The following is a 13,492-nucleotide window of genomic DNA, read 5'->3' as shown; positions in this document are numbered from 1 at the left end:
ACCTGAAAGGATGAACATCAAATTATAAGCAGCACTTCCTTTAGGGTATAGAGTAAAATGCAGAGTTGTAGTACTAGGTGGGTGAGGTAGACTCTTGTTCTTCTTTTTACAATATAGTTGTGTATTTTTGGAAGTTTTCAATTACAGAGAATTTAATTTTTAAAAAGGAAACAATATTTTTAAAGGAATACCAAAAGACCTATTGGTAGAGGTGTGATGAAACTACTATAAAAATGATTGTTCACAATAAATGGGCACATTTCACTGTGCACGGATATAGTATGGTTTGGGATTAACTTGGATCCAGTTTATAGCCAGATGTACCATAGTTCTTGCTCGAATGAATGGCTGGGAATCATAGGTTCTCTAATTATAATGACTTTGACAAGTTACCTAACCTTAGTAAGCCATAATTTTCTTATCTGTAGAATGAACATAATACTGTCATATCTATACACAAACATCTAGCACAATGCTTAGCCTCTTTTTTAAAAAAATGAATTATTCATTCAGGTTTTATTTTGAAGTCCAAGACTGAGACTTTCAAAATGTATACTTGAAAATATAACCTTGTTTTTCCATGTGAATTCTGTAAATGCAGTTTATATTGAGCACAATTTGGATCGACGTGTTTTCAACCATACATCTAGGAAGTCACACACAGTGCTGTACAACTGATATCATTCGAGAAAAAAAACAAAAACAGAATAATAGAGCTCCTTATTAGAAACACAGCAATTTGAAAGTACTGCTTGAATGCAAACAAGATGGTGTCAGGATTTCCAATTTCTATTTTTTTCTAGTGAGTTATCTAAGGTCCAAGTTTTACCCTGAACAGAATCTCTTGGGAAACTAAAATGTTACCCATGGTAAGCTCTTGAAACCCCTAACTTATGAATACTACTGAGCTTCACTATGGAGATCTGCACAGAGGACCCCTTGCTAGTAGCTCTTGTGGAGCAAGAGGAAGTACTAATGGAGATCTCGGTGACAGTGGCAAGAAGGATAGGATGCCATTGCTGGGAACCAGAGGGCTTCTGGATATGTTCATTCAAACCCTGAGCATTGCTAAGACAGAGACTGTCTTTTGTGCTTGTTCCTTCTGGGAAGGCTTATGGTAAATAAGAATACAGTTTGACATGTTTAATGTTTTGAAACTCTGGAAGAGCAGATATATACATTTAATCCTGAGTGTCCATACGAGCATCAAGGAATTCTAAAGCATGAGATGTGATAGCACAGTGTGGTAAAAAAACTCAGATTCTGACCTCAACCTGGGTCATCCTCTCACTATCTTGAGCATTGACCTCAATAAACCTCAATGTTTTATTTATAAAATTGTTGTAAAAATTACACTTATTTAAAAGAGTATAAGGTTTCAATAGGATAATACAAGTAAAATGTTTAACTAGCACAGTGCCTTATGTATAAAAAGGTCTCCCTATAAGTAACCAAATACAGTAGTCCACCCTCACCTGCAGTTTCAGTTACCCGTGGTCAACCGCAGTCCAAAAATATTACAGTATTTTGAGAAAGAATGAGAGACCACATTCATATAACTTTTATTACAGTATATTGTTATAATTGTTCTATTTTATTATTGTTGTTATTAATCCCTTAGTGTGCCTAATTAATAAATTAAACCGTATCATAGGTGTTTATGTATAAGAAAATACATAGTACCATATATATAGATTTCAATACTATCTGTAGTTTCAGGCATCCACTGGGGGTCTTGGAACGTATCCCCCACAGATAAGCGGGGACTACTGTACTAGCCTCAGTTCCTCAGACTTCCTGGATACCTGACAGTAGGTTCTAGAGTTTCTTAATATATGCTACTTCAATCAGCAGCATCCTTAGCACACAGTATGTGTTTAATAAAAGCTAAGTCTAAAACAAAAATCAAGATTTCTAGCTGCAGTGAAGCTGGGTAAGGTCACGCATATTTCATTTTTTGCTTTTGCATAGAAACATGGTTTCTACGAAAGACTTGATGACAGAGGAAGCACCATGATAGAGTCAATCTGGTAGAGAAGGTGCCTAGGCTTTCATTAGTCCCAAAGCCGCATTGCCCTTCTAGGGCTGCCTGTGTAAAATGAACAGAATAGCCCTGTCATTGACATAAAGCCCATTGCTGCCACCATTCTTATTGTTTTGAATGCCTATGGAACAACTGACTTTCTTATGTTATTTCATTGAATCCTTACAATGCCTTAATAGAGATGCTTTTATCTTTACCTTTAGAAGAAAGCTGAGTCCCGGAGTAGTTACATAACTTGCTGAATGCCACAAAACAGTGAGTAAAAGAACCAAGACTGGCCTGAGAGCTGGACAGGCCTTTCTACCTGGAAAGATGGGTTAAAAGTTTCCCTAGGCTGGCAGCTCTGACAGCCTGCAGGACCCTGTTGATTTGGATCTAGACTTGCCTGAACCGCAGTGAATCTGGCTCCCCAGCCAGAAGTTTCCACCAAATCAGAGGGGCAACATTTGAGTGGTAAAGAAATATTCTTCAGAAAAACAAAAGTAACAAATTCTCAGAGACCCTAGAGACTCTCACCATGAATCCAGTTGCAGAAGTAGGGTCTCAAAAAACTAAAGTCTTAATATATGAAAAAGTCTTAATTGTGACTCATCCCTCCAATGGAAGGTAAAATGTATATTGTCATGTTATAATGAGAATGAAGATCATCAGTATAAAAATTCTCATACAATTTGTAGTTTCTCTTGATCAGGACAATGTGGCTGTACAACTTAAATAGAAGGTAATTCTTTTTGTCAAAAAATGTTCTCCATTCGTGTACCAATCATTCCAATGTATATTCCTAGGGGAGAGTGGGACTCATCAGTTTTTGAAATGTCACTGTTTTCAAGCTATTTATAAATCCTCTAAATTGTGTCTATGAGGTTCTAGCAAAGTGACATTACTGACTTTGTTTGCTCTGCTGCCAATCTGGAAGCCACTGAGGAAGGAAATGTGTTTTGACAACATTTATTTATTAGAGCAAGTAAGTATATTAACATTCCCTGGGTAAAATGACAGAAGTCATGGTTAGGAATCAAATTGCCTCATCTCCTTGATGTCTTTTTCCCTAATAGTACACCCTGAATTTGCAGTTAGCAGCATTTTTCTTTTTTTATTCTTTGGACAAGGCACATTTTCTGTGAGAAATAGATCCAGCTTTATCTGTTTGTCTCAACACTTACGTGAGATCTGTTACATGGCACCAGGCACCTGCTGAGTTGTTGGTTTGTAATCTTTCCCTGACCAAATTATATTCCCACTTTATCTTTTCATCTATTTTATAAACTCATCAAGGAAGATGCCTTCCACTTTCCAGCTTCTCAATTACCTGCCTAAGGGTTTTCCTTAAATTTTTATCCAACCTAAAAACAAATAATAATTTAATGATAGAACTTCATGATAACTAAATAATAGAATGATAGAAAAGATTTCTATCATTTCTGTCTGAGTAATAGAAACCTCCTAGCCTACTTTGAAGCATGTCCAAAGCAACTGTGAAGTTAATTTAATGGCATTACCCTTTTGAGGCCTGCTGTTGTAACTTTCCTCATCTCCAAGCTGGTAGAAAATGCTGTTGCTTTGTGGTTATTTACTTCAAAGGATTTAGGAAGGAAATCATCTTCCCCAAACAGATCATCATTGTACAAATATACTGAGATCTACAGAAGTGAAATGACCTGCCCAAGAGCTCATGGCAAGTAAATCAGTGTCTTAGTCTAAGCACATCCGGAATAACAAGTATTATTGTTCCAAGCTTAGGCCGAAACGTTTGCAAACAGCAGGGAAAACAATTGCAAATTGAGGACTGAAGGAGATGGGTTGATGATCATTAGCAAATCCCTAAACTGGGGATCACCTGCTGGCTGGGATCAAAACTGGGAAACCGGCTATTCATAAGCACATCAAGGACGAGTGGGCCATTGTTTTCAGAACCAGCTGTGGAGAATCTGCTCAACATTGGCCTTGGAACAGCTGCAGCTGCTGCACCAAGTGGGGAGGGACGCAGGGAGGGTGGAGCGGCGCTGGTGAAAGAGCGAGCCAGCCAGGAGGGCTGCAAGGACCCCTCCGCGCCACCTCCAGGCAAACCAGGAAGTATTTTTGCAGCAAGCTCATTGGACTGAGCCACCTTTCCAACCTATCCAAAGTGTAAACGGGCGCTCAGCAGGCCCCAGATGGGTGCAGTAACAGCAAACCCTCAGGGGGCGGGCGCTGGGCAGGCTGCAGGCTGGCAGCTAAAAAGTCACAGCGGGGCTCGGTGAGTCGCCGCCACCCGAAAGTACACAGAACACAGCAGACTCCGCTGTCGTAGCAAACCGTGACGGAGCAAAGTCCCGGGTAAACAAGCCTCGCAGCAGCTGCCTCTGGACGCGCGTCCCTCCAGTCCGCGTTTCCCACGCGCCCGACACTCTGCAGTCCCTGCCGCCCTCTCTGCGGCCCCATTCTCCGGTCGCCCCATCGTTGGGCCCCGGCCCAGGCTCCCACCCCGGCGGCTGGCGCCCCACACTCACCATCTCTTGCTTGAGGAGGTGAAGCTTGGTTTCCAGCCTCTCCAGGGCGCTGGAGTGGCTACGTCGTGGAGAGCCAGAGGTTGGGGAGGACGACGAGGAGGACGACAGGGAGGGAGGGAAACTGCAGCTGCTGCTGCTGCTACTGCAGCCGCCACCGCCGCAGCCGCCGCTCCCCCCGCCGGGGTCCCCGTCCTTCTCCCGGGGAACCGGCTCCTCCCCACGCAGCGAGCGCACTAGGCTCTCGGGCACTTTGCGTCCCAGCTTCAGCTCAATGTCCCTGAGGTCTGGCAGCGGGTTGTCTTCCATGACTTTTTGGAGAACGGTGGCGATGGTAATAACACGCAGCGGATGAGAGGCGGGCACGGCCTAGGAGGCTGCCGCGAGATCAGCAGACCCCTCCCGGCCTCTGTCCTCGGAGGATCCGGGGGACCGTCCGCTCCATGCCCGCCCGCGCGGCGTCAGCCCCGAAATCCGCGCTGCGACTCCTCCGACACGTCCTAAGATGATCAGGATCGCCCCATTCTCCTTCTTTCTGGCCACCTCCCTGCAAAGTTGAGTTAATTGATATTGCAGAGAAGGGGGGGAAGCAAGTACTATAGACCGAAAGACAAGAGAAATGAAATCTGTTTGAGCTTTGTCGAGGGGGGAAAATTCACATTATAAAACTGTCCGCTCCCATCCCTGCGCCGTTCACTGACTGCCCATCTGGTAGTACGCGACACAAAACAACGGTGTGGTCAGAAACGATGTCCTGGGTCGTTTCATTTTCCAGCCATATGTCTCCAGCTTTCGAGATATCCTGAATTGTCAGAAATAATCTCTGGTCAGTGAAAGAGGAATTCGGTCGTGTGCAGGGACGCATAAAAAAAGAGTTAGCTTAGCTGGAGTTTAGCGGCTTCCTTGATGCAGCAGAAATGCCCTTCTTCGCATTTAGGCTGTTTGATCCAAGTCATTGTGTTCCTGGAAGCCTGGAGCCTCAGAAACTTTAAACTCCGCTGGCAGGTGGACCAAACCAGGGCCAACCCTGTACCGTATATCACAGACATGAAGAGCAACAGAATTTACCCAACCCTGCTGGTAGTAGTACAGTTCCAATGCCCTGCCTTAGTTAAGAGTACCAGTGTTAGGGTATTAGATTTTCAGTTTCCCCAACAAAATCGCCTTTAAAACGGTTGTGAAAAATTAGAGGCAGAACAATGACTTTAATTTTGGTGTCATTTCCCATCCCCCTACCTTAGTAAAAGGAAAAATCGTAGGCTTAGGAGCCTTTCCTAATAATTTTATACTAACAGAAAGAATCAAATGATTTTTCCAAAAGTTCAATGAATACGTACAACTCAAATTAATTATCTTACCAAATGTTATAGTATGTCACTGCAAGCCAAGTGAAGAATTTAAATAGCCAGAATAATTTATAGAACTACTGGGATAGAGGTGGAATTTTATAAGTGGGCAGTTGCTGAGATATTTTAACCATGGGAAAATATATTCAGCATTAATAGTGAAAATATTGTCTTTAATAACTTATCTATAATTTTTCAACTATTAGAAGAAACATAAATTGTGTAATTTATTAATCTGAGATACTTCTACCAAGTAAGTTACTATGGGCTACATGGATTACAGATTTGAATCAGCATTGAGTTTGTGTCAATAATCTTCATGTAGAGGTTACTAATTTCAATCCAGTAAACTACAATTTTTGGTTTCCGTTGGAATATTTCAAAGTATGGCCCCCTCTATTTCTGTGACAAATAGGTATTTCTGTTCTTGGTCCCTCTCAGGCTCCATTCCCAGAGACTTTACTCAGATTTTACAATTGTAAGAATATAGGCAGACACATCCCAGAGTTTTTTTGTTTTTTTTTATCATAGCCTAATCTAGCGTTTTCTAAAGAGAGGAAACATAGGCCTTCTGAATGAAATATTTCATGTGAGAGAGAAAGTTGCTGAATTCTCTTGTCAACATGCCAGAAATTTGTATGTTATTTCTCCCTGTTAAAAAGAAATGAAGAAAATAGTTGTAAGTTAGGTGGCCCATTTCAAAGTTAGAACCATCATTTATGGAATCAAAGGAGAACAAGACTAAATCTCAACTCACTGTTAAAACTACATGCTTTGTCCTAAATTTGGAAAACCACAAGCTCATTGCATAAGAATTGCACTGTGACATGTAATTTTGGAAGGCTTGTGTTTCAGTCAAGAACAGTTTTTTATAATAAAACTTACAAAGTTCAGTAGGGCTAGCTAAGAACAGCAGCGCACAGATGCAGTTATCTAGCTTGAACTTGGTCAGTAAAAAAGTTTATTGTCAAATTATCATAGTGTAACTATGGAAAAATGGAACACCTTTGCTCTGAGTCACAGACAGTAAAGTTAGTATTTGAGGCTGAAGGTAACTCAAAAACATTTTCTTTTTTATTTTTTAAAGAAGTTAGCAGAAAAGACTTCTCTGATAGTAAAAATGTGGTGTATATGTAAGGTAACACTTTGTTCCAGTGAAATATAAACAAATGTAAACTAAAGAAAAGCTTAGTATGTTAAGCTTTTAAAAATTTTTTCAGTTTAATGTCTTTTGACATTTTAGTTTAAAATAGACATGCTTTGAATGCCAGTTTCACTAATCTTGAGAACATACTGGAATCACAGAACTTTTTATTATCCAATAGACTGTGTTACCCTACCATTAATGCTTTATGTGGTCTGATCTGAGGACATTTCTTACTGAAAATATTTGAAAATAAAGGTATTTTTTTTACCTTTGGGTCTTGAACATATTTTTTATTTGTTCGCTTTCAAGATTGATCTATGATTTAAAGAAAAGGTGTGAGAGGTTTTACAAACTGCCATTAGTCAGATATGTGAATTACATATATTGATGGGAGGGATTAGTTGACAAGGCTTTACAGTGATGGGTCCAGGATGAAAGATGGGGTGAGGTCCACAAGTAGAAGAGAGAACATAGGGAGAGCTGAGGATCGAAGGAAAAACTCTTGAGCCCTCATCCTTAGCATCACTCCCTCCCTGTTCCTACCTTTCTGGTCCATCTCCACCACATCTGTTTCTTTGATTAATAAGCATTTATCAACAATAACAGAAACTCGGGGGTTTTCCCATGCCTAATATACTAAAAAGTAAAATTGTAAAAATAATTATTATATGGTTTGTGTTTGTGATATAATTTTTTATACTTTATTATATGCTTCCTTTTGTGCCTTATGTATGAGCTAGATTTGCCTTCTCTTTCTATTTAAAATGCATAAGGAAGCTAAGAATGGGTGTTAAACTACAGAGAATTTGAAAAGACTGAGTTTCTTCCCCAGTTGGATTGTGTTCACAGAGAATGAAAGGGAGCCTCTTATTTATCATTAAAACAAAACAAAAAAACAAAAAAAAAAAACTGGTGGCTAATTAAATAGGAGCATTGTTGGACTCAGACGACAAGTTCTGAAAGAATGCCTCAGTCACAACAGTCTGATATGATGCACACTTCACACATTCCACACTTAGAATGCTTCCTGGTATGAGACACAGGACTCACGAAGTAGATTCAGCAAGACTTCGTGTAGTGTGGGTAACGCCACTCCTTAATCTGCTGCTGGCATTGTGGTTAAAAGAAAAAAGGCCTTCCACCTTCTTTCTGGCACTGATTGAGAGTTTGCAGCATTCCCAGCTCTTGCTGGCACAGAGTTCAAGGACTAGGGCAGAGTCTCTAACCTGAGACTCCACTCCCCACGGTGCAGAATAATATCAAGCAGCCAACAGCCTCAAATTACCCTTAAGAATTTTAGGAAGTAACCATTTAATGGCTATCAGATTCTTTGAATCTTTGTTTTAAATGTGTAGAGCTGCTGTTTCTATAAATATTTTTGTTCAGTTTATATGCATATCAAGGACGATGTCATAGCAAAGCTAAAGAATGTTTACCCTATCCATATATAGTGGAATTATATATCTGCTAAAGCATCTAAGGCTTTATCTTGCCTGTTTACAGAGTCGTTAATTCACCTGTAATTTTGTAACTGGCTTGGGTCTGTTTTACTATGTGAAATCATCTAATTATTACCAACTTAAGCAACTTGTACGTGTGTATGCCATATGTATTGCTATATCACCATATCAATCTATCAATCTATTTACCTATCTGAATTGTCTCTCCCTAAGGAGCACAGACCCTTTAAATAGTACTATGATTTAAATCTAAGTAATATTTATAATCAGAGCTAAACACTTCCCTGGGAGATTTAGTAGACAATACTAAAAGTAGGTCACCAGCATCTAAGTCTTCCTTATCCCCTCTTCACAATCCCTGTCAAATCTCTCTGCCTTTATTATTTGTAATAGAGTCCTTTATTTGCTTTTTCTTACTTTCCTGATCTCGGAATTCCTACTGAAAGGTGCAATGTGGGGCCCAGAAAAGAGATCTCTTCAGCTAACCTTGGTCTGCTCCTCTGTAGCCATCCCAGTTTCGCTTATAAAATTGGCTTTATAGGTTTTTTTGATGCTGTGCTGGTAAATGTTTACAACTAGCTCTCTGAAAATATAAAGATAACTTATTTCTATCTTTTGACAATTTTCATGGTGTAAATAATCCCACAACGGCTCACATCAAACTACCAGTGTGAGTCAGGAAAAGATGGGCTGCAGCATTACATAGTGTTTCCACCATACAGATAAAACAAATGTAAGTACCCTTAATAGCACAGTTAGTAGTAAAATGCATGCAAATAATTAGAAAGTGGTGAGTTTGGGTTATTTATTACCTTTGTTTTGGTTTACCTAATTTAAACCTTATACAATACAATTTTTAAAATAATGGCTGTGTCTAGCAATTGGCTTGCAAAATTCTTGAAAATTTAACAGTTGTCTCCTGCAAACTTGTATGGGCTGATGCTAGGACACCTCTGTTCTATAAATTCATTGGAAGAATATCATTAATTATGGTTATGAAACAAAATAAAAAACGAAAGCCAGAAAAATTAGTGCAGTTTTAAGTCTAAGGGTTGGTTGGACAAAGACGTAATTGGGGAAATGTATCCCAAGGTCAGAAGGCAGGAAGATTAGAGAACTTGTGACACTGTGTGTCTGCTTCTGTCCAAGGGTTGCCATAACAAAATATCACAAACTGAGTTGCTTAAAATAACATCAATTTATTATCTGACAGGTCTGTATGCTAGAAGGCCAAAATCAAGGTATGGGCAGGGTCGTGCTGCCTCCAAATCCTCTAGCGAAGGATCCTTCCCTCTTCCAGCTTCTGGTAAGCCCAGGCATTCCTTGGCTTGGGGCAGTAGATCTCCAATCCCTGCCTCTGCCTTTAAATGGCTGTCTTCCCTCTGTGTTTAACTTTCTCTCTTCTTATAAGGACACCAGTCCCATTGGATTAAGGGTCCACACTACTCCAGTATATCTTAATTTAGCAAGTTACAATTGCAATGGCTCCATTCCCCAAATAAGGTTACATTCTGAGGTACCAAAGGATTATGACTTCAATATATCTTTAGGGGGAGGACACAATTCATCTTGTAACACTATAGTGTTGGGTCTTGGCAGTATACTTTAGACATGAGGCTATGAATAATATGAAAAAACTGGAATCTTCTTTTTGTTTCATACTTTTCTTATTTGGCAGCAGTATAAAGGCAGCCCCAAAGGCTTAAAGCCATGGGGAAGAATAGATAACAAACTTCTTTTTTTGAAACAGAGTCTTGTTCTGTTGCCCAGGCTAGAGTGCAGTGGCATCATCATATCTCACTGCAACCTCAAACTCCTGGGCTCTAGTGATCCTTCTGCCTAAGCCTCCTTAGTTGCTGGGACTACAGGTGCATGCCACCAAGCCCAGCTGATTTTTAAAGTTTTTGTAGAGATGAGATCTCCCTATGTTTTCCAGGATGATCTTGAACTTCTGTCTCAGCTTCCCAGGGTGCTCGAATTGCAGGCATGAGGCACCATGCCTGGCTAGATAACAAACTTGTTCCTAGTTACAACAAATGTATTAAAAATGACAGGCTACTTTACCTATTACTTATAATTACTTATGAGTTAGGTAATAATAGCCATTAGCTTCTTTTTTTACTTTTTTTTTTGAGTGTACTTTTATAGGCTAGATAACTGATCACAGAGACATCCTTATCTTGAAATCCAGTGGCATACTCATGGACAAAATTAATATTATCTGCCTTTGATATCTTTTATCAAATACATAGAAGATGTATAAAATTGGATTTGAGGTGGGTTTTCATAGTATATAGCATAACCATTAAAATAAATATTTAAAAACCTAAAGAAACATCCTATTTCTGTGTCCTAACTTGGAGATAATCGTATCAATTTGATTTACAAAAGATTTGACAGATTTTAGCACTCTGGGAGGCCGAGGCGGGCCGATTGCTCAAGGTCAGGAGTTCAAAACCAGCCTGAGCAAGAGTAAGACCCCGTCTCTACTATAAATAGAAAGAAATTAATTAGCCAACTAATATATATAGAAAAAATTAGCCGGGCATGGTGACACATGCCTGTAGTCTCAGCTACTTGGGAGGCTGAGGCAGCAGGATTGCTTGAGCCCAGGAGTTTGAGGTTGCTGTGAGCTAGGCTGACGCCACAGCACTCTAGCCTGGGTAACAAAGCGAGACTTTGTCTCAAAAAAAAAAAGAGAGACTTGACAGATTTTAATTGAAATTTTTAATTGAAGTTACATTTTATAAATGTAACACAGAAGCTAAACAATTGAAACTAAAACCCCACTGAGGGTACAGAAATGCAATGGTTCACACTCACAAAAGGATGGTATCCAAGAGGTTTAGCAAGAACTATGATATTCTGCTATGGTTTTGACCTGCAGATGTGGCACATGCCATAGATTTCCTACTTGAATGTTATGACTTCATGATCAATGCCCATTTCTGGAAATATCTTATGAATATATCAATTCCTGTCCATATTTTAGGCTTCTAGCTTTTCCCTATCCTAGGAGGAAGACAGTGAAGAATAAAAGATTTTTATGCATTTTTCTATTTTAAAAAGAACACAGAGATTCTGTGCAAAGACAAACATGAGTTAGGTGGCATTATCTGAGAGTTAAAACTCAGGAACTCTCCATGTTAGAATTGCATATCCCAGTCTTACAACTTAAGAGCATTATTCTATAGTTGAAATTTAGCCTTCTTAAGCTATTAACTAGACTTGCTGTGTGTCGTGTGTGTATGTAAATGTGATTTTTTTAAAAAAAGTAGGTGTTATGAGAATATTTTTGTGACCATAATGAGACATATTGAGTATATACACTTTATTTAAAAGATAAATACTGTTATTATTTCCTCAAAATACTGAGGCAAATAGTTACTGGTCATTATATCCATTTGATGAATCAGCAAGAGCCTTTTTAAAGTGGAAAAATACTTTTAAATCAGAGTACCACAAATTATGATGATAATGTGGAAGAAACTGAAAATGTTGGCTACAATGGAAACTGCTATATATTGAGCACTATTTTATGACAGATTCTTATGTGTTTTGTATCATTTAATCTTCATAACGAGCTAGAGAAACAAAAGTTATTTACCCTCTTTTGATATGATCTATTTGAATTCCAAGAGGTGAAATCACTCACTCCGTGTTCCACTGGCATCAAGTGAGGAAGCTGAGATTTGTCCTACATTATTTACTCCCAAACCCATGTTTTTTCTATTACCTACAAATAGTCATTAGCCTTTTTTTCAAAGCAATCCCATTATTGGGTATTTACCCAAAGGGAAAAAAAATCATTTTATCAAAAAGACACTTATACTCCAATGTTTATAGCAGCACAATTCACAATCAGAAAGGTGTGGGATCAACCCAAGTGCCCATGAATACATGAGTGGATTAATAAAATGTCATATGTATACCATGGAGCACTACTCAGCCATAAAAAATGGTGAACTAATTTCTTTTTTGACAACCTGAATGGAACTGGAGACCATTCTTCTAAGTGAAGTATTGCAAGATTGGAAAAACAAACACCACATGTACTTACTATTAAATTGGAACTAATTGATCAACACTCATTTCACATACGATAGTAAAACTCAACAGAAATCAAGCAGGTGGGAGGGTGGAGGAGGGGATGGGTACATTCATATCTAATGGGTACAGTGCACACTATCTGGGTAATGAACAGACATAACTTTGACTCAAACTGCACAAAAGGAATTCATGTAACCAAAATGTTTGTACCTCTGTAATATTCTGAAACTAAAACAAATAAACAAACAAAGAAACTATTACGAGGTTGGTTCTATTAAGAAGTTCTACTGCTAAAAATGTATAGTCATGCCATTCTTAATGATGGGACTACATTCTGAGAATTGTGGTGTTAGGCAATTTTGTCCTTGTGAGAACACTTTGAATGTACTTACACAAACCTAGATGGTATAGCCTATTAAACACCTAAGCTATACAGTAAAGTCTATTTCTCCTGGGCTACAAACCTGTATAGTATATTACTATACTGAATATTGTAGGCAAATGTAACACAATGGTAAATATTTGAGTATTTAAGCATATCTAAACATCAAAAAGGTAATGCATTGTGCTAGGACTTTAGGACAGCTAAGCTATTAGGTGATAGGAATTTTTTAGCTCCATTATAATTTTATGGCATCACCATCGTATATGTGGTGCAGTACATAACTGTATTGTTAAGAAGCCAAAATGTGTTACTATTACTGGTGATTTTGGAAAATTCATATTTCAAGTGAGGTAGAGCTCAAACATACATGAAGAAAAGCAAAAAGAAAAAAGGTGGTAAGTTAAAAAAGGGAGGTAAATGTATTCATGGAAGATTCATTTATAATGAATCATTAAGGGACCTTAGAATATTCTAGAAGGCTGTTCTCATTCTCTACCTTTGATTTCATATGAACTCTCACACCTTTCTCTAGCATGGAGCCAATATTTGAGACTGAATCTGCCATTTGGTGGAG

At 38.8% G+C, this 13,492-nt stretch overlaps 1 protein-coding gene across 1 annotated transcript in view; it reads right to left on the bottom strand.

Moving 5' to 3' along the window:
- LURAP1L (leucine rich adaptor protein 1 like) overlaps window positions 1-5,529 on the bottom strand; it is a 38,282-nt gene extending 32,753 nt beyond the window's left edge. Inside the window, exon 1 of the mRNA XM_012769615.3 lies at window positions 4,534-5,529. Within this exon, the coding sequence (XP_012625069.1) occupies window positions 4,534-4,839 (306 nt within the window). The 5' untranslated portion in view covers window positions 4,840-5,529. The remainder of the gene's footprint in view (window positions 1-4,533) is intronic.
- Between the last annotated feature and the right edge of the window lie 7,963 nt (window positions 5,530-13,492).

This window comes from Microcebus murinus, chromosome 12 (assembly GCF_040939455.1).
Source record: "Microcebus murinus isolate Inina chromosome 12, M.murinus_Inina_mat1.0, whole genome shotgun sequence".
In the NCBI taxonomy this organism is placed as follows: Eukaryota; Metazoa; Chordata; class Mammalia; order Primates; family Cheirogaleidae; genus Microcebus; species Microcebus murinus.
Note: the sequence above shows the minus strand (reverse complement) of the source record. Positions and strands in the feature narration are given on the sequence as shown.